Source organism: Bos grunniens, chromosome 10 (assembly GCF_055505025.1).
Source record: "Bos grunniens cultivar Pamir isolate PY7600 chromosome 10, Bosgru_T2T1.0, whole genome shotgun sequence".
Lineage (NCBI taxonomy): Eukaryota > Metazoa > Chordata > Mammalia > Artiodactyla > Bovidae > Bos > Bos grunniens.
Window position 1 is genome coordinate 43,103,542 of NC_141174.1, and position 22,606 is coordinate 43,126,147.

The window sequence follows — 22,606 nt, forward strand, 5'->3', positions numbered from 1 at the left end:
GTCCATCAGCAGATGAATGGATAAGAAAGCAGTGGTACATATACACAATGGAGTATTACTCAGCCATTAAAAAGAATACATTTGAATCAGTTCTAATGAGGTGGATGAAACTGGAGCCTATTATACAGAGTGAAGTAAGCCAGTAAACACCAATACAGTATACTAACGCATATATATGGAATTTAGAAAGATGGTAACGATAACGCTGCATGCGAGACAGCAAAAGAGACACAGATGTATAGAACAGTCTTATGGACTCTGTGGGAGAGGGCGAGGGTGGGACGATTTGGGAGAATGGCATTGAAACATGTATAATATCATATGTGAAACGAAACACCAGTCCAGGGTTGATGCATGATACAGGATGCTCAGGGCCAGTGCACTGGGATGACCCAGAGGGATGGTATGGGGAAGGAGGTGGGAGGGGGATTCAGGATGGGGAACACATGTACACCCGTGGTGGATTCATGTTGATGTATGGCAAAACCAATACAATATTGTAAAGTAATTAGCCTCCAATTAAAATAAATAAATTTATATTAAAAAAATAAATCCTATGTATCTAGTTCTATAAGTATATGACATACCTACATCTCCCTCTGCAGAAATGGTATGGTGTCAGTTCATTTTCTATTTAAATGGTAATACTTTTTTTCACACAAACTAAAAAAGCACACTGTAACTCTGTAGAATCATAAAAATAAATGTCATACTCTGCATGTATTTATTTTACGTTACCCAGTTACAATCTAATTTTAATTTCATTCCCACCCCACTTGCTTGTAAGTTCCTTGCTAGCTATTCTAATCAGCTTTGCTCTTCCTATTCCATTCACTCAGAAAGCATTAGCACATATCATAAACTAGCCACAATGCCTGACCTGTCATAGGTAGTCAGTTAGTGTTGAATGAGTGAATCCTGACCCTTTATTCCCCAATTTCACCAGTAAGGACATTAAGACCTACAGAGATTGTGAATAACCCAAGGTCACACAATCACAGAACCAAGACTAGAATTCCGGCATCTGGTAAAGTCAATGCATACCAGACCTGGAGAGTGCCATAAAAAATGGCATTATGCATTGTCATAATGTGAGTAACTGTTCAATCACTTGACATTTTCATTTATTTAAAGGTAAAGCATCTCCCTAAAAATCTAAGCAAAATGAATGGAGAACAGAATTTAATCCTGTGTTATGGTTCAAGTTGGTGGAAGTATTCTTAATTAATTTTAATTCTTAGACCTTAAAATAGTCTATAGAGAAGAAGGTATCTTTTTTGTTTGGAAAAGGAGGATTTAGGAGAGTCACAGTGGAACATTCACCCCTTTGCTTTATAATAGCAGAGAAAAGGAGACAAATGTTCCAGAGTTAGTATAATCAAACTGTTTAGTGTTTTCTGCCTGGATGCTCAAAGAGCAGGGCTTATGATTTCCCCCATTCTGTGGCAAAATAAGCAACATGGAAACGAGTTTCTTTTGCTTTAGAAAAAAACACTCAAAAGCGAATTCCTTGGGAGTACAGCAATTACATTTCTTAAGATGGTGTATTAAAAAACTGTAGCTGGTTATATTTTAACACTATAGATAAACTGACAGCATAGAAATACCCTGCCAAAATCAACGTATTATGCTCACATGGAATTGTTAACCATTCAATGTAAATTCTGCACCGTTATCCTTTAGTGACACTGCACTAATTTATTCCTTGAAACTTTGGAAAATTTTGTAGAAAACCTTCATCCCTCCAATCAGAAATACCTGGACTTCTCTTTTTCCAGATCTTAGTATGAGCAACCTGAAATCCCCCAGAATGCTTTTTGCCTCAACTTTATGTCAGGCTGACCTCAGATCACTGTTCTTATTTGGTGAGGAAAAAAGCTCATATTATCTTCATCAATACCATGGCTTACCAACAGGTAGAAAATTCTAGTGTCTTTTGATGTCTTGGCTGATTAATAAATCATATAAAACTTAGACGTAGACACTGTGCCAAGTGTTAGAATACTTGGGTTTGGATCTTGGTTCTGTCCCTAATCAGCTTTACAATCCTGAGAAAATCATCTCATTTATGAAAGAAGTTCAACAGCAATAACTTCAAAAGATTTGGGGAGGGGGAGATGTAAATGAGATAATGTATGTGAAAGCACTTTATGTAAAATACAAATGTCTATTTTACATTAATTGTCTAGAGGTAAGGTGATATTATTTGGAGCAGAAAGTAACTCAGAAGTCAATTATTTTAATCCTCCCGTTTTACAGCAAGTATTTCCTAGGCAAACTAGGGCACAGAGAAGCCAAGTACTTTCTCCAAGGTCACACAGCTATTAGTGGCAAAAATATCAGAATGTGAACTTGGACTATTCCAAACAGGTTTTCTTTCTGCCACGGCAGGGAACACATTAGAAGGAAAAAGGACCTGGGAATCTTGGTCTTTAAAAAACAATATTAGAAATCATAAAATGAAAAATACCAATACACTTCAAAGAAAGAGTATATACGGAATATACTTCCTTTGTGAGGACACATGAAACTGCTCATGTGCAGATGGTAAGTCACTCTGAGCGTCTATTGTTCATTTCCACATAAAAGGAAAGCTATAAAAGCTGACCATAGCTCCTCTGGCAAAGAGCAAGATTTACTACAGACTTCATAATTGGATACAAGCATGAGAGGTCCTCAGAATCAAAGACAAGCCAGTAGGATACATTTTAAATAGAGCCTGCTCTGACCACAGTTCCAGAAGGCCCAAAGTAATTTGTGGTGTTGTGGCCACATGCCACTATTTCAAGTCAATTTCCCACAACTTGACATTTCAGTTTCCTGACTGCTATCCAAAATAAGGGTGGATTTTGTGCATTAAACTTCCCCAGCTTCATCAGAGCGAGGATTTTGGAAAGAGAGAAAAAGAAGCTCATAAAAATTAGTAGAGATTTAGAGCTGGTGATTTTGTGTATTGTTAAAATACTGGTGATGAGGAATGTCAAACAACCAAGTCTCATCTTGGCTCCAGTGTCTTTGGGATTGTCCGCCTCAGTCTTGGCAGGATTAGGATCAAAATTGTCTCAGGTACAGATTCTAGGGCCAACTTGTAACTTTTATCAAACACATACATAAACACACACACTCACAGAGTGCTTATGTATAGATAGACAGGCAGACCATTTTAGCCCTAGTTTATAGGACCAAATCTAGAAATGACAAATCAAGTTGTAGAGGGAGTAATAAGCCAAACTTCTTTTTCAACAATGAATAAGCACCAACAACCAACCATATTTCAACTCCTTCATATATTCACTGATAGTTACTAATAAAAATAGAAAGAATTAATATTCACTGATCTCTTATAATGTGTCAGGCATTTGTCTAAGAGCATTATAGGTTTGCTTACTCTCTATACTACCTTTTAAAGTAGAACTATTACTTTCTCCATGTATAAAACGAGGACACTGAGGTACCAGGAAGTAAAGTAACTTGCTCAAGGTTATGGAACTAGGAAGTGGTAGCACAAGGTCTAAATCCTGGTATCTGGAGCCAGACTAGTACCAAGAAGGCATCATCTCAATAGATCCCCCCAAATATTTTTCTGTTTCTTTCCCAACATCAACCCAATTCTAATTCATTAGGTTGCATGAGACTACACGGTAGTCCATGTATTCCAGAGGAAAACATTCCTAAGAAACCAAATCAAATCAAGAAGAAAATAAAATGCATCTATTGTTAATTTGAAAATGTGAAACTTAAGCAGATTAAACAGCTTAGTTGCCTCATTTGTAACAGATGTGGCAGATCATGAGCAGTTAGAGACTTCTATCTCACTGCTGTAATTTTAAGACAAACAAAAATAATTACATAGAACACAGGCTTTTGACAAAATGGTTTCAAAGAACAAACTCTCATCTTACCTCACATATAATGAAATGGGTACCACTGTATTAAGGATAATAATATATGACCAGAATGTTAAGAATCCTGAGAACACAGAGTTCTTCTCTCCTTCATTCCAAAAGAGGAAAGTTCTGAATTGGTTCCCAACTTGATTCTCCCAGATTGAATTTCCAATCGCAAGAATAGTTCCCAAGCATATCAGAAATCCAAAAATCTGAAATGAGTATAGAAGTCCAGTTAAGGTTAACTTGAATCCCAACTAGTCATATCAACACAAGGCAATTACACTTCTAATTCCAATTGTTATTTGAAAATCAAGTTATACAAAGCTCATCTAAGTATCATTAATCATATGAGTAAAATGTAATATGCTTACATTGGGAACTTGGCTAAATATTTTACATATACATTTTCTCACTTAATTCTCCCATTAACTTTCTGAGATAGGAAAAAACATTCACACTTTACAGGCAAAAAACAAAAAACAGACAGGTTATATAACTTGTTTATGGCCACAAAGCTAATAACTTCACATCCTCTATTTGTGAGGTATGCATGTGTTTAAGTGGCTTCCAAAGATTAAGGGCTTCCCAGGTGACGCAGTGGTAAAGGATCTGCTGCCAATGCAGGAGACGCAAGAGACATGGGTTCCCTACCTGGGTCGGGAAGATCCACTGCAGTAGGAAATGGCAATCCACTCCAGTATTCTTGCCTGGAAAACTCCATGTACAGAGGAGCCTGGAGGGCTACAGTCCATGGGCTCACAAAGAGTCGGACACGACTGAGCGCGTGGGTGCGCGCACACACATACACACACACACACACACACACACAGAAGCACAAGAAGTACAAGAAGATGTCCTGACTTGCTCTAGTCAGTTCCAGTTTAATCTACTGTCCAGCTGTAATATTAACAGTATTCCCTTCTTTCACCTTCAAAAGCATCCTGGTAAATGAAAAATTATATGGTAACCCAAGGCACAAAAGCAAAAGGAAGAAAACATCAGTAATAAAAGACCTTCTCAGACTAGTCAAGTCTCTTGGCTACAGATCTAGCTACACAATGATTCCTTGAAGTCAACAAGAAAGATAAGGGTTAGTTAAAATACTGCATGACATACACTAAAAATTTTCAGGTTGCTTTTGAGATTCAAAAAAAAAGTAGAAAGCAACCTCAAAATTTTTAGCCAACCCCTACATTTGCAAATACTCTATCAGTATTAGCGAAGCAGACATTTTGGAGGTAACGAGGCCCCAAATGCAAAATCTCCAAATACAAATTCCACAAGAAGAATGAAGATTTCTGAAAGAAATCTCATCAGAATGTAAGAAACATATTCAGATAATGATTGTGATATTGCCTAATTTTGTTATAATAACTTACCCATAGTACTAGAGTATTCATCAGTCTATCAATGCTTGTCCTCTTAAACTTTGTCTTACCACTGTTCTGCATTAGTTTAGTGTCAGGACCTGCAAAAGAAAAAAGGAAAGAAAAATAACTTTGAAATGATTAGATTATGTATTATTATTATTAATTCCTAAGAATATCAAACGTTCCTGAAAGGAAAATAACGTTTTTCCAAAATAATTTGAGTTTTATTAAGAGTAGGATTCTTAAGTTGTTTATGATGATGGAATTCCAGTTGAGCTATTTCAAATCCTAAAAGATGATGCTGTGAAAGTGCTGACCTCAATATGTGAGCAAATTTGGAAAACTCAGCAGTGGCCACAGGACTGGAAAAGGTCAGTTTTCATTCCAATCCCAGAGAAAGGCAATGCCAAAGAATGCTCAAACCACCACACAACTGCACTCATCTCATACGCTGGTAAAGAAATGCTCAAAATTCTCCAAGCCAAGCTTCAGCAATACATGAACCACGAACTTCCAGATGTTCAAGTTGGTTTTAGAAAAGGCAGAGGAACCAGAGATCAAATTGCCAACATCCATTAGATCATCGAAAAAGCACGAGAGTTCCAGAAAAACATCTATTTCTGTTTCATTGACTATGCCAAAGCCTTTGACTGTGTGGATCACAAGAAACTGGAAAATTCTGAAAGAGATGGGAATACCAGACCACCTGACCTGTCTCTTGAGAAACCTGTATGCAGGTCAGGAAGCAACAGTTAGAACTGGACATGGAACAGCAGACTGGTTCCAAATAGGAAAAGGAGTTCATCAAGGCTGTATACTGTCACCCTGTTTATTTAACTAATATGCAGAGTACATCATGAGAAATGCTGGGCTGGAAGAAGCACAAGCTGGAATCAAGATTGCCGGGAGAAATATCAATAACCTCAGATATGCAGATGACACCACCCTTATGGCAGAAAGTGAAGAGGAACTAAAAAGCCTCTTGATGAAAGTGAAAGTGGAGAGTGAAAAAGTTGGCTTAAAGCTCAACATTCAGAAAACTAAGATCATGGCATCCGGTCCCATCACTTTATGGCAAACAGATGTGGAAACAGTTGCTGACTTTATTTTTGGGGGCTCCAAAATCACTGCAGATAGTGACTGCAGCCATGAAATTAAAAGATGCTTACTCCTTGGAAGGAAAGTTATAACCAACCTAGACAGCATGTTAAAAAGCAGAGACATTACTTTGTCAACAAAGGTCCGTCTAATCAAAGCTATGGTTTTCCCAGTAGTCATGTATGGATGTGAGAGTTGGACTATAAATAAAGCTGAGTGCCAAAGAATTGATGCTTTTGAACTGTGGTGTTGGAGAAGACTCTTGAGAGTCCCTTGGACTGCAAAGAGATCCAACCAGTCCATCCTAAAGGAGATCAGTCCTGAGTGTTCATTGGAAGGACTGATGTTGAAGCTGAAGAAACTCCAATACTTTGGCCACCTCATGCGAAGGGTTGCCTCATTTGAAAAGACCCTGATGCTGGGGAAGACTGAGGGCAGGAGGAGAAGGGGAAGACAGGATGAGATGGTTGGATGGCATCACCGACTCAATGGACATGAGTTTGGGTGAACTCCAGGAGTTGGTGATGGACAGGGAGGCCTGGAGTGCTGCAGTTCAGGGGGTCAAAGCGTCAGACACGACTGAGCGATTGAACTGATGATGAAACAATTGACTCTCAACTGATATCTTTAACAATAATCCTGGAAACTGCAAGGGAATTGATCTCCTTAGAATAGGATAAATCCAGACATAATTTGTAGCTAAAAGGTTTAAGAAATGCTTTTTTCCAAAAATCTATGTATGGATGTGCTTATAGTTTGAAGCAATTAAAGTCAATCAAATGGAGGAATGATTTGGAAATGTTTACAAGAATGTAGTAATAAACACAATTCAGAACACTGAAGTCAAAAATGGAAAGTTAGGGGAAAAAATCAAATGCTGGATGTGTTTCCCAAAAAAGATTTTTGGTGGCTTTAATGGAGAAACTCCAAACAATACAACAGCAAGTAATTTAAACCTTTATTGGGTATTGCACACTGTTTATATGATATGCATTTTTGTAAGAGCAAGAATTGTCTTAAATATGGTGTTGAGATTTATTTCAAGTAATCCTTTTAAACCCCATGTTAAATATTTACTAACTGCCTTGTTCAAGAAATTCTAAGAATAATATTAGCTGCTTTAGAGGTAGATTATTAGATGACTAACAAAGACTATTAGATTATATTGCTAAGTAAATTCCTTATAAACAAAGATGCTCAATAGAAATGATCACATTTTAATTATATCTGATTTCCCTAGTCTTCCCTCTCTACACCATCTTCCCACAATTACCACCAATCCATGTACCCACTTAATAGAGGAGGAGAGGGGGAAGGAGAGAAAGGAGAGAAAGGGGGTACACATGAAATTATACATCATTCTAGAAGTCAAGAAACAATGGGAACATTCTTAAAAGACTCCTTTACTTAAAAGACAAATTGGAGTAAAGACTGGGGTCTCATAACAATTCAGTCTTGAGTTAGAAATTGTATCCCAGTGTCCTTTTCCCAGCCAATGCTGGGCAAAGACCACCCACTTTTTCCCAGAATCGTTTATTAAAATCATCTGGACATTGAGGGTGGGAAGCATTTCTTTTAGTAAAGATCACAAAGGGCAAATAAAGTTTGTGATTGCTAAAAGCTGAAAATTGACAGACCAGTTTGGTGCTAAAAATTTACATTTCTTAGGCATACACACAGACTAGCAAAGAATCTGCTTAATGAGTTCTTAAGTACTTATTTAAATATAGCCACAGATGTTGAGACACACATCTCTTCTTCCCCTCATAGTCAAGATTTTGAAAGAATTTTCTTTACCCTTCAGCCTCTGATTCTTTGTCTCCAACTCATTTCTCAAGCTAGTTTCTGAGCCAATCACTCCACCAAAACAGATCCGGCATTGTCATCTATATCCTCCATGCCTTCTTTGACCTCTCAGCAGACTTCGACACTGTTGACTATTTCATCCTTTTGAAATACACTCTTCCCTTAGCTTCTGTTTTACAGTGTTCTGCTATTCCTCCTACCTCTTTGATAGCTGCTTCTTTGTTTTCCATTATGCTCACTCCTTTATTCTCAATCATTAAACAGTGAGACTTCTTAAAAATTAAGTATAGGCCATCTTCTTTTCCTTCTCAACCCACCTTCCCTGAGAAATCTAAGATCATAGCTCCAGTTAACATCTGTAGACCAAATGTGTATCTTCAGCTCAGATCGCTCCTCTGAGCTCTAAACTTATATATTTCATTGCCTATATGATATCTTCCCCTGGATGTTTCTAAGGCCCCTCAAGTGGCCCTTGTCCAGCCTAGCTTCTGCTCTTTCTCCAGGGTTCCTTATCTCAATGAATGGTACCACTCTCCATTCAGTTGTGAAAGGTGGGAGAAACCTCAGAGTCTAATCTATCCCATGACTCCCACTCTAATGCAAAGTATCATCACCTCTCAACTGGACTGTATGTAGGAAAAGCCTAGCAACTTTGTCTCCTGCATCTGCTACCATCCTATGTATACACTTTTTCCTGGATCCTATTGACCAACTTTAAAAATATTACAGGCAAAAGCAAAACTTTCCAGTTTAACACATACACATATCATCTGTATGAAAAACTGACAATGGCTTCTCAATGCTCTTAGGATAAAGACCAAAATTCTGAATACAGACCATAAGGGTCCTGGATGGTCCAACCTCTATCCCTGTCTCTAGGCACGTGCCCACGTCTATTCTCTAAGTTTTCCAAGTTCCACACTGGCCTTAAATTTTGCCTTTTTTTTTTAACCTCCCCAGCCTCATTCCCACCACAGGGCCTTTGCCTATGGTGTGCCTTTTAGCTAGCTTGTTCTTTCCCCTCAGATTCCTCCACCATACACTCTTGTGAGTTCATGTTCTTTTTCTTTAGAGTACTTTTCTCAGTTTGATATTATACACTCATTACTATAATGATTTAAGAGTAATGCCTTTCTTTCCTACCAGACTCAAATCACATGAGTGAAGGGACTACACTTTTCTTGGTCACATTCTTGCAAAAAAGTAAGTAGCATAGTGCCTGCCACATAGCTGGTACCCAGTAAGTAACTGTTTAATGAATGAATTTATTTATTAAGTACCTACAATGTTTTAGGAAATATCTATATGTGCTTTTCACATCTTATTATCTCACTAATGCTTAAAACAAGCCAATAAATTAGGTATTATTATCCTTAGGTCAATAACAATGAAACTGAGGATTAAAGAATTTAAATAACTTGCCTGAGGTTTCCTTTTTTTATTTTTTATTTTTTGGCCTGTAAGCATCAGAGCCAAAATTAGAACCCAGATACATCTACTTCTAAAGCTTTTGCTCTTAACCACTATTTTTAAAGCCACATGAAATAGTCCATTAATTCATTAACTCACTGACTCAATCAATATGTAAGACTATGACTCAGTCAGAGTTCAAACAGGAAATAGATGACACACTGAACAAGGATTATTAGAGGAAGGTATATTTATAAAGAGACTCTTTACAAAAGTACTGGTGGGTGTATAGGTGGTACAGGAGAAGTAAAATGTTAACATAGTAACCAAGCACTTCCTAGCAATCAAGATGATCTTCATCTACCCTAGAAGGGAGACATGAGGGGAGGGGTGGTTATTATACCCTAAAGGAGAGAGTTGTGTAAAGTTTGCAGCTTCTAAAGGAAGGGTGGCTTTATGTTGAGGGACCCAGCCAGCTTTAAGGGAGGCAGCTGGGGAAATAAATACCATGACCTCAGTCTTCTTCCTTTGATTTCTTCCCAGGGATCCCCAAAGACAGGACCAAAGTTCAAGGAAACCTATTAGTGTGAACCATACAGGTCAGCCTCCCAGGGCAGAGAGAAGAGTGTGAAGTGGTGACAGCAGATCTGCAGGGGCAAGTGGAATACAGCCAGCACAAAAACCTACTATGCACCAAGATGGTGCTGACTCCTATGGACCCCTTACATGGATAAGACTTCTACCCTTAGAAACAGGACTTTCTCCTGTCATGAGTTAAAAGAAAAGCCATTCCAGGGAGGCATGGCCTAGCTGTTAATGTATATTATAAAATCTTCATAAATTATACATTTGTAAAGTAAACCATGTTTATGTCAACTACACTTCTTACACAACCCTTAAGGGCAGGTATAACTAGAGTACTAATACAGAAAGAATAGTTAATTTGTTTGAGATAACTTTCATAAGATCTAGGCGTTCACATGGACCTAGTTCCCGAAGTTAGATGTCTCAAGACTTAGGGTGCTGAGACATTCCTTTGTTCAACTCTAGCACTGACAAAATCAACCATTCCTCTGCCTGCAATTATTCTAATTAAGCTTTCTATTAATATTTGTGCCTAGATGAAAGTTAATATAGGCATGCTCTGCTTTATAAGTATATATAATAAATAAGTGCTCTGCCAGTGAACATTAAGATCACATCACAAAAGAGGGTGATTCCCCATTTCTCCCTGCCAAGATCCAAGAGCAGTACATTATCCCAACTCTCAGCCTATGGAGCAGATAGTGTACTCTGAATTGATGTCAGAAGAAGGGAAAAGCAGGGAAGGAAGGAAAATAGCAATTGTGAGGCATTCTCTTCCATATGCACTGCCTCTCTGAGCCTTTACAGTGACTCTCTAATGTACTCATTCCCACATTACAGCAGATAAAACTAAAGCTTAGGACTTTTAAGTAACCACGGTTTAACATCCTTCAGCTGGCAAACAAATCTGAACCCAGATACGTCCAATCCAAATTTTGTGAACTTTCTGTTATACTGTTTCAGAGGGGGACCTGTTCAACTTACCACTCCACTTTCTTCTATGGAGGAGCATTTCCACACAAAGCCAACATGATGAAGGAAAACCTGACCCCTGTGTGGCTCGCACCAGCTGTCCTAACATAACATGTTATAGCTGAACCACTGTCCTGAATGAGTCATTCCAAACAAGATCACACAAATGCAAACAAAACTTTGGGTTACAGCCCACTCCTAGGATGATGCACTTCCACTTCTCTAATGACAGGGAACAAACTGAGAAGGTCTTTCCCATCAGAGGACCTTGAAGGGCTTTCCTGGTTGTCCAGTGGTTAAGAATCTGCCTGCCATGAAGGAGACACAGGTTCTATCCCTGATCCAGGAAGATCCCACATGTGGCGGAGCAACTATGCCCGTGCACCATGAGTACTGAGTCTGCACTCTAGAGCCCAGGAGCCACAACTACTGAAGTCCACACACCCTAGAGCCCATGCTCTGCAACAAGAGAAGCCATCGCAATGAGAAGCCTGCACACATAGAAACTAGAGAATAATCCCCACTCATCACAACTAGAGAAAAATAAGCAGCAGTGAACACCCAGCACAGCCAGAAAACAATAAAAAATAAATAAAATTATTAAAAAAAAAATAAAAGAGACCTTCAAGAAATGTCTTCATTAAGCGTGACAGTTGAAGTGGGAAGATAGGTTAATGTATAAGACTAGCATGCTTTTTCTCAATACAAGATGCAAAATAAGGAAATATATAATCAAGGGTTTATTCCCCTGACTAAAGAATAAAAGCATCTGATGAAAACATGATGAAACCAGATTCATTCCCAGATAAAATGACATATACTGCATCATTTCGAGGGATTTCTCAAGTCCTTATAATGGCAATGTCCCGACAGTGAGAGCCTTGCTAACACTCACAGCTGAGAGTATTTAGGAGGAATTCAAAGGATTTTTCTAGATTCGGAGCACTTTTGAGACTTTAATGAACATTTTGTTGTTGCTGAAGAAAGTCAGTTAAGAAAAACATTCCAATTTTGATTGCACATATAGTCAATGGGCCCAAAACACATCTTAATTTGGTGTCACAAGAAACAGGATTTTTAAAAGTCAAGGGCTAGCAATTGAAGCCATGAGTAAAAATTGAGAGGCTTTATGAAATGATGCTACTGCAAGCTTCCTTGGCAAGAAAGTGCCACCTTGGGCCCTTTAGAGATAAATTCAGTTCAGTTCAGTCGCTCAGTCGTGTCTGACTCTTAGCGACCCCATGAATTGCGGCACCCAGGCCTCCCTGTCCATCACCAACTCCCAGAGTTCACTCAAACTCATGTCCATCGAGTCGGTGGTGCCATCCAGAGATAAATTAGAGACAGGAAAAGTAGTAGCAGGAAGAGTAAGAGATGCTCCCCTTCCTCCCTCAAGCCCTACCCCCACCTCCAGCCCGCACAGTCCTTCCAGAAGCTGCTGGCCTGCTGAGAGATAGTAGAAGAAGCTCTGAAGTATACACAGAAATGACTGCAGGATCTCTAACAAGGCTTTTCTTAAAGGACTGCTTGAAATTGGCAAACTACAAAATCAACAACAGAGCCGGAATTTCTTTCACGCTTGTCCTCCACTTTAAAGGCAGGCTGATTAATACATATGATGATAGGGATGATTGAGATGGGGTTAGAGAATAAGAAAATAAACATTAGGTATCTAGCATCTGAGTAATCAAGGCCCATGCACTCTCAAGAGTAAGTTCGTGATGTCAGTGGTTCCTTACAGAGTGGGGCCAGGCACACTGTTTCCAGAGCAGCGGTATCTTACCCTGGTGCTCTACACTCTGTAGTCAACTCAGAAGGGCACTTGGCATGCTCATCCAACCTGGAGAGCCACAGACTGTGCCCATGCAGTTCTCAGGAAGAGTTCACCCACTGCACCCTGGGAAGTCCACTGTACCTGCAAAAATAACCATTCCAAAACACCAGCTGGTATTTCTCAGGACACAGCCCCTCAGGATTATCTTCTCATTGTTGAGGGAGTGCTTGCTGCCCTTCCAAGACAGAACTCCGGTGAATTTATCTAACTTGTTGTTAGGCGCCTCACACACAACAATCCCTGTAAAATACAAGAAACAAACATCTTTATGCCTCACCTGGAACTCTCTTTAGAAGCCTGCAATACCGTTAGCAGCCTACTTCTCACATACAGTTCATTTTCCTTCTCTTTTCAACAGCCCAGTGTCATATATATGAAAAAGTGAAAGTGTCAGTCACTCAGGTGTGTCCAACTCTGTGAACCCCATGGACTGTAGCCCGGCAGGCTCTTCTGTCCATGAAATTCTCCAGGCAAGAATACTGGAGTAGACTGCCATACCATTCTCACACACACACACACACAAAGTCAAGCTAGGAAAAATCACCTGGGGCAGGGCACAAATGTTGTGAAACATGATTTTCTGCACTGTCCAAATAAGAATAGAAACCCCAAGAGCCATGGGATGTTTTTTCCTTTAAAAACAATCACTTTCATGTTGATATATGGCAAAACCAATACAATATTATAAAGTTAAAAAATAAAATAAAATAAATTAACAAAAAAACAATCACTTATCTCTACTTTTGGTTTGAAACAAATGATTTTTGGAAAGATAAAGCAGAGGTGATCCTAAAAGTTTTTATTTCATCTTTTTTTTTATTATTATTTAATGTAACTTACACACAGGTTAAGATGGCATACTTCTAGTTTCACAACCAAAGTTAATTGGGTCTTTCTAGGCTCATAATCAGAATTTTGGGTTCCTACTATACTCCACCCCCAGGAAACCTGGGCCTTGTATTTGCCCCATGTGCCTGAGAATGCATGCGATTCCTTTCAGCTGTTTCATGCTTCTTATCTTGATTAGATTCAGAGTTCTGGGGACTCTCAGAAGCACATATAACTTGCCCCAAACTGTCCAAAAGATGTTTCTAGTTTTTTTTTTTTTTTTTAATACCAAGCCCATTCCAAATCAATCAATCAATCAATTTGTTCAATTATTTCAATAAAAAAATACATTTTTAGGATGAGGGTTCTCTTGATAGAAAAAGAAACCAGAAATAATCTTTCATGGACTCTGTCACAAAGTATATCTATTAGATTTAAGTACATTTGCATTGCACATAGTTGGGGTTAACTTTCTGAGTACAAAGATTTGAAGGACAGAGGGAGAGAGGAATGAAAAGAGAGGAAAGGAATAAAAAAGATAACTGAGAACAGATCAAAACAAGATTCAAGCCAGCCAGGGGTAAGATTAGTGTGTACAAAATTCTCTCCCCAAAACAATAAAGATACATTTATTTAATCAGAAACCAAAAGGGTATTTTGCAACATAGAAAGCAACATTTGGAAAAATAAAAAAGGGAAATATGTCTTTAGCACTGACTGAAGGGAAGAGAGACCAGAACTTCCTACAGAACTTCCGTATTGCACTGTTTACACCCCCATCAAACACCCTCCTGAACTTAGAGACTTCTTCCCTGACTCCTTTCCTTCCCAGGATGATATGTTTTCCTTTTAAAGCTCACAGACATAGGTGATGGGAGCTTCTCTGGTGGCTCAGACAGTAAAGAATCTGCCTGCAATGCAGGAGAGCTGGGTTTGATCCCTGGGTTGGGAAAATCCCCTGCAGAAAGAAATGCTACCCACACCAGTATTTCTGCCTGGAGAATCCCATGGACAGAGGAGCCTGATGGGCTATAGTCCATAGGGTCTCAAAGTTGGACACGACTGAGCAACTAACACTACAACAAACCTAGAAGACAGCAACCAGTTTTCACATGGCCTGATCATTCCTAACCAACCAGACTGCTAAAGTTAATAGACCTTGCTTGAAAAAACAAAACAAACAAAAGCCTGAAAGGAATGAGAGACTCTAAGGGCTCAGGTTGCTTTTCCAAACCCATCTACCTTTCCCCAGAATCACTGAAATACTGCTGCCAAAACACGCCAACTGGGACACACACTGGCTTCTTCCCAGACATCTACTGCTAACTGTGAGTGTGCCGGCAGAAGGATTTGGATGAGGCTAAATAATCCATACAAAGTCACTTTTTATATGAACAGGAATGGCTAAGTCCTCATTTGCTCCTATTATAGCATATCACAGATATTCAAAAGTAAGTGAAAACTGATTTCAACTGGCCCAAGTTATTTAGACAACTCCATTGTGGAAGAGGAGACTTTTTCTAAACTCTAAGAATTCAACATCTTTTTTTGTTGACCAATAATTAATATTCCCAAATTTTACAGAACCTTGAACTAGGCATCACCAGCAAAACCTAAATAAAATAATGGGTCCATAGCAACCGTTAAAGCTTATTCCAGATTCAAGACTCAATTTCTCCAGTTTCAAACTTGCCCACTAAAAAAAAAAAAAAAAAAAATGTGCTTTGGGCAAAAACAACAAGATACACAGTTCCTGCCAACAGGAATATAAAAAACAGGCTCATTTGATCATTTTTATTGTTGCAAGCAAAGACTGACATTGAAGCAAATATAGCCTTGAACATGCTGGTTGGCTCCTCCCTGGCCCCAAGGCTCATCCATTTCTGGCCTGACACCACGGGTGTGGTTCTAGACAGGAACAGGCAGTAAGGCCAAGGGGCTATGCCTCAGTTTTTGGAGGCCCAGCACCAATTCAGTCATTCTGGAAGAGTATGAGCCCAGTGGTTTAAGTACATACTAAATACAGGGCCTAGTGAAAATAAAGTAGCATGAACAAAGCCAAGCTACTTTTTTTAATCTTTAGAAGTGCTCAGCTTCCCTCTTTTAGTCCTGTTAGCACAAAACACAAACTTCCCAATGTCTTTTCTTCCTCTTTCCGAAAGGGGTAAACAGGTTCCTTTTAATGGAGCACTGTATTCACTTCCGTATCCCCATAACCTATCATACTACCTACGTAATAGGAACTTAATAAATATTTATTGGAGAGATGGATGGAAAGATGATTTCAAGAGAGAGATGGGAAGGTGATGTGGGTATCTGAGCAGATCTAAGATGAATGAAAGAAGTGGTGGTATATTTCCACGGTAACAATGATAAAGGGGATTGGAAGACCTAATGGTCTAACCACAGTGGGCCACTTAAGTTGGCCTAACTCTGAAGGGATACAAATAGATCTGAGAACACTGAAAATAAACTGGCAACTTCAAGCACATTAGAAGCAAGCAAAAATATATCCCTGCCATAAAGCACAATAAGGATTAGAGAAAAACTGTAGGACCCTGCTTCCCTTTGCTAACTGAGTCATAGAGTAAGTGGCAGGCAACAGTTTGACAATGGATGAGAAAACAGTTTAGAAAAAAGAGCATTGCTTCTCACATAGTTATTCACGGAACACGTGTACAAAGAACAAAATCATCTTTAATGAGCAATAAAACAACTGGGGGAAAAATCATGTCGATTATGAAGTATAAATATAATGAAACTAGTCAGTCACAGTTGTTTGCTTCTCTGAAAAAAATAGATGTGAAAGCAGATAGCAGTTCATCCAGTTTGCAATCACACAGAAATACTCGAGGCTCGTACCAAACAAAATCTACAAGATTTCATTCTGAACCCTCTTGGCATTCTAAATTTAGTCAGCTGCATTGTTAGTTAATTAACAACCTACTATCGTTCTCAAACTAAAGTGTTCCACTGTAGAGTGGAAATCTATAGTTTATCATGAAAATGGAACTCAGTGTCCCATATTTCAAGATTTTCCCAGAGTACCTGACTTTATTTCTTTATGGATATTATTACTGTTAGCAATGCTTCTTGATTATCTGCACTGCAACTCTTCTAGAAGACAATTAGCTATTGAATTAAAACATTGTTGCTGTTCAAGAGTGCTCTAGCCAAGTGCTTATTAGAGTTTAGAAGACTGCCCTCTACTGTTGCCCTGATGATTGTGATAAATATTTTTTTCTTAGAAAAATGTCACCTTCCCATTTTCTAAAATCTCATTACTCTTCAACCGTAAGCCTCAGCTACCCATCATCATCACCATAATGGCCACATCAACACCAGCAGTAAAGAAAAAAGTTATTTTCTTCACAAGGCTTCTGTGTCTCACACAGTCACATCAGCTCTGCTACTGAGCTGTGCTTCTATCCAGGTGAATGAGAAACTGATCTGGCAAGTTTAAAAAGTCACAAGATTCTAACAAAGACTTTCTGTGTGTTTGGATTTTTTTTAACCAAAAAGAGATGCTTGTTTTTCTGTGTTTTAATTACACACATGCTCTTCTTTAGAAAGGACCACAAAAATACACAAAGATTCCTTAAATAAAGAGTCAACCTTTCCCTGCTTCACAACTCAGTATTAACAGTCATACAAAATATGTAAACTTGTCATTGTTGCAAAAAAACAGATCTTAGTCCAGTAACAATATGCAAAAGATTCTTAAACACATTTGGACAATTTACATCCGGGGCTTTCCCCAAGGCATAAGACTGACCAGTTTACAAATGTATAATTGAAACTATTTCCAGTTATTTATAAAAACTTGTCAATTCCTGAAAGACTTCAAAATGAAAAATCAAGATCCACTCTATTTTTATACTTTTTATAATATTAGGCCAAGTTATATATCATTTTTTATACAATTCAACAGACTACATATCAATTTTTCTGATGTTTGAAATGTATAAAAATATTTATATGAGAACTTTTCAAATAAATGGATTTACCTACCAAAACCCAACTCCGTCGTGCGTGTACTGGTTTCTATGTTTGGCCAACTCTTTTATAAACTCTTGTCAGGGATCCTGACATTCAAGATCACTGAGAACTTTGCTACTTTTAAAAAACATGGTGATGTCATCTGGGTCCTGGATGGACTCGATCTCCAGAATTTAATTTTGTACTTTCAGGTTTAAAGTATTCTTCAATTAAAATCTTACCCTGATCAGGAGCTAAGCAGTCATGCTGATTCCCCTGACTCTCCAATGATGACTTTTTGTTTGCGATTTAGAGCCTCTCATTTAAGGCTTTGGAGAAGAAAATGGCAACCCACTCCAGTACTCTTGCCTGGAAAAGTCCATGGACTGAGGAGCCTGGTAGGCTACAGTCCATGGGATCGCAAAGAGTCGGACACGACTGAGCGGCTTCACTTCACTTCATGTAAGGCTTTGCCAGTAGTCCTAGGTTCATATTCTACTTCTTCCACTTAGTTTACCATGTGACCTTGGGGAACTTATTCAATTTATCTGGGTCTCTGTTTCCTTGCCCATAAATTGGAAGTAATAGTAATCTCTTCCTCCTGGGGCTGTAAGGATTTAATAAAATAAAATGTGCAATGACTTAGCATGGTGCCTGGTACATAGTGACTACTTGTTCATGTGTCAACATCATGGGTAGGCCTGAGGATGAGTCCTTGTTCAAATCTGTCTTCTCCCCAGGGCTATAAGTGCTATGAAGGCAAGGCCTGGATCTGACTTGTTAACCACTGTATCTCAGGGCTTAGCAAATGCCTTGGCTTTGTGTGAAATATACATTTAGTAAGTAAAGGAACAGGTGGCCGAGTGAATGGATAAAAGAAAAAAAAAAGCAAGAAAGAAAGCTCATGCCATGCCTTAAGAGGCCACCAACAAGTTACTGTCCTTAGGTTTAAGAGCAAAAGTGGGGAGGCAGGGAGACTTACAAGAGACATCCTAAGGCCCTACCCACCTCAGTTTTGATGCTTGCTGTTGTCCCCAGTTTGGAGTTCCCAATGGGGACTTCTTGGGTTCAGTTCAGTTCAGTTCAGTCACTCAGTCGTGTCCGACTCTTTGCGACCCCATGAATCGCAGCACGCCAGGCCTCCCTGTCCATCACCAACTCCCGGAGTTCACTCAGACTCATGTCCATCGAGTCAGTGATGCCATCCAGCCATCTCATCCTCTGTCGTCCCCTTCTCCTCCTGTCCCTAATCCCTCCCAGCATTAGAGTCTTTTCCAATGAGTCAACGGAAACTCAGGTATTCAGCTACTTAGAAGATATGATATGTCCTTTTGATACAGGACTGGAACTGTAGTTCGGTGCTAAAGATAGTAGTATGACACAAATGGCAGGAAGTGAAGAAGAACTAAAGAGCCTCTTGATGAAAGTGAAAGAGAGTGAAAACGTTGGCTTAAAGCTCAACATTCAGAAAACTAAGATCATGGCATCCGGTCCCATCACGTCATGGCAAATAGATGGAGAAACAGTGGAAACAGTGGCTGACTTTATTTTTCTGAGCTCCAAAATCACTGCAGATGGTGACTGCAGCCATGAAATTAAAAGACGCTTACTCCTTGGAAGGAAAGTTATGACCAACCTAGACAGCATATTAAAAAGCAGAGACATTCCTTTGTCAGTAAAGGTCCATCTAGTAAAGGCTACGGTTTTTCCAGTGGTCATGTATGGATGTGAGAGTTAGGCTATAAAGAAAGCTGAGTGCTGAAGAATTGATGCTTTTGAACTGTGGTGTTGGAGAAGACTCTTGAGAGTCCCTTGGACTGCAAGGAGATCCAACCAGTCCATCCTAAAGGAGATCATTGGATGTTCTCCTGGATGTTCATTGGAAGGACTGATGTTGAAGCTGAAACTCCAATACTTTGGCCACCTGATGCGAAGAGCTGCCTCATTGAAAAAGACCCTGATGCTGGGAAAGATTGAGGGCAGGAGGAGAAGGGGACGACAGAGGATGAGATGGCTGGATGGTATCACCGATTCAATGGACATGGGTTTGGGTGGACTCTGGGAGTTGGTGATGGACAGGGAGTCCTGGCGTGCTGCGGTTCATGGGGTCGCAAAGAGTCAGACACAACTGAGCGACTGAACTGAACTGACACAAATCTCAGGAGAAAAAATACATGGTAACTAGAAGCAAAACCAAGACCTTACTCAGATTTGCCCAGACGTCACAAGCTAAAAGATACACACAGCAAAGACAGAAAGGGCATGCCTCACACATCTTCTCATCTATTAGACCTTGCCATAGCTAGGCAGGGCACTTTCAAATGTACAAAATGCTGACATCATACTTCTAATTTAAGCTAAAGGATACAGTGTGTGCTGTGTGCTCAGTAGTTCAGTCCTCTTTAACTCTTTTATGACCCTATGGACTGTAACCCACCAGGAAAGAATACTGGAATGGTTGCCATTTCCTCCTCCAGGGGATACTTCTGACCCAGGGATCAAACTCATGTCTCCTGCATCTCCTGCATCAGCAGGTGGATTCTTAACCACTTAACCATCTGGGAAACCTAAAGGATGCAATATCTGGTTTTACTTCTCATGACTGAAAGAAATTTTTTTTAGCCCCGAGAGGAAAACTTGAAATCTATTGATATCCCATTATGACAAAGGTTAACAGAGGAGACCTAAAAGAGGGGATAGAAAAAGAATGGAGGAGAAGTATCTAAAGAATCTTGATAGTACATGTGAAGATATGTTGTACTTCTACATACTTTGTATTGCAACTTGTCCTTAGAGGTGCTTAATGATAAACTTGATGTGATGTGTCATGCATGCTCAGTTGTGTCCAACCCTTTGCGACTCCATGAACTGTAGCCTGCCAGGCTCCTCTGTCCGTGGAATTTTCCAGGCAAGAATACTAGAGTGGGTAGCCATTTCCTCCTCCAGGGCATCTTCCTGACCCAGGGACTGAATCCACATCTGATGTGTCTTTTGCACTGGGAGGGAGATTCTTTACCACTATGCCACCATAAACTTAATAAACTAATAATACAAAGAAAGTGATGAAAATAGAAAATATTTTAAAATAATAGAGAAAAAGAGAATTCAGATAGAGGAGATAAGTAAACTATTAAAAACAAAAAGTTGAAAGAGAAAGATGCAAAGAGAATAGTTAGAAATAATGCAAAAAGGGAGGAAATAAAAACGATGCCTAGAGTCATGAGAGAAATGTGTGTATATAGTAGAAGTACTGGTGTGTGAACGTGTATGTCACAGAGGTAGGGAAAGAATAAAATTAAAATTAAGGCTTAAAAAGAAGGAAATGAAAGAAAAGTTGAAGGCTATAAGAAAGTAAAAGCAATTGCGGGAAAGATTTGGGGTTTGTTAACTGTTCCAACTCTTTCAAAGACTTTTCCACATATTGCATCGCTCGTCTTTAAATTTGTCTGCTAAGAGGGGGGATTAATTTTTATATTCTATCGAATTTATTTCCCCTTAATCCCTCTATTCATTTTTCAGATGTTTTCTTGGAAATAGGAAATCATATTTTAATATGACTAAACCCATAGAACATCCTATTGCCTTGAATGTTATGGTAGATTGAAATTCAACCCAAGATTTAAGAATGAAAAGTAAATTTAGCAGAGATCTGATATTTAGCCCAGAAGTGTACCTGCCTCATAAATTTGGCATTACATGTTCTCTGAAAAGTGATCACAGTTTATGTATAAATGAGAGACAATAGAGGTCTGTGTTGCCTTTATTGGCAAAAACTATTATATATTAGAGGTTTTATGAATCACCTATGCTATGTGAAGCAAATGCAGACCACAACTATTAAGTAATAATTATGAATACACTTTTAAAGTAAATTTTATTAAGTATTAATAAAGACTTTATCTGTATATATATACATCCACATCCACACACACACACACACAGAGACAAGTCCTTTAACCTCTCTGGACTTGTTATCCCATCTGTGATAAAAGAATTATTTTAGGTGAAGAAGTATTTTCTGCTTTAGCCCAAGCAGCACCACTTGTATTAGTTTAAATTTCGGACTTCTGTGTTCAACTCTGTTTTGTTTGGAGGAAAGATTCTGCGGAAAGTCATTATAAAACCACCACAGCAGATGGTCCCTTTCCCAGCCACTGCCCTCCGAGAGAAGGGGCCCCAGCACTCTTGCTTTGTCTTGCAAGTTTCCATCAGGAAGCCTCCTCTTCACCTATCATTTCATACTCCACCCTCTGTCCCTTACCTTAGGCCCCTCCTTTGCTCTCCCATGTCTTTTTGGGGCCTGAGGCTGATCCTGTCCCCCATTCTCTGGCACCTGTGACCATTTATTCATGCATTCATCAAGGATTTGTTGAGCAATCACTCTGTGCCATGCTTTGTTCCAGGGACTTGGCATTTATCAGTGACCAAAACAGAGATCCCTGTTCAGCTCACACTGCAGCAGGTAGAGATAGATAATAACTAATAAGCAGAAAATAAGCACTTTGTAGAGTATGCCAGATGGTGATAAGTGCTATGAGAAAAAAGAAGAAGTCAAGCAGGCCAGGGAGGATTGAGAGGGGTATGAGGAGTCATATTGAGATGGCAGATTCTTGGCCCCATTCCTGCAGTTCCAAGTAAGAAATCTACCTAATCCAGTATGTCCCTTTATACACGATCCTGGAATTGACCTCTGGTCACGGGGGTGTGGTAGAGACAGCATTCAACTCAACTCCATACTCATTTCCTCTCTTGCAGTTAGGTCAGGCCCATGTGACTCGTGTTGGCCAATGAAACATGAGAGGAAGAGCAGTTAAAAGTTAGCTTGTCTCTTTCAC

General features: G+C 39.2%; 1 protein-coding gene across 17 annotated transcripts in view; it reads right to left on the reverse strand.

Moving 5' to 3' along the window:
* The window catches only part of ATP8B4 (ATPase phospholipid transporting 8B4 (putative)), a 335,711-nt gene that overhangs the window by 108,241 nt on the left and 204,864 nt on the right, over positions 1-22,606 (reverse strand). For all 17 annotated transcript variants that reach the window (XR_015134453.1, XR_015134452.1, XR_015134455.1 and 14 more), the window contains 3 exons: positions 13,047-13,205; positions 5,270-5,358; positions 3,903-4,099 (listed from right to left, as the gene is read on the reverse strand). Coding sequence is in view for 10 of the 17 variants with exons in the window: in XM_086320812.1 (XP_086176938.1) it covers positions 3,903-4,099; positions 5,270-5,358; positions 13,047-13,205 (445 nt within the window). In the remaining 7 variants the exon portion in view is untranslated. The remainder of the gene's footprint in view (positions 1-3,902; positions 4,100-5,269; positions 5,359-13,046; positions 13,206-22,606) is intronic.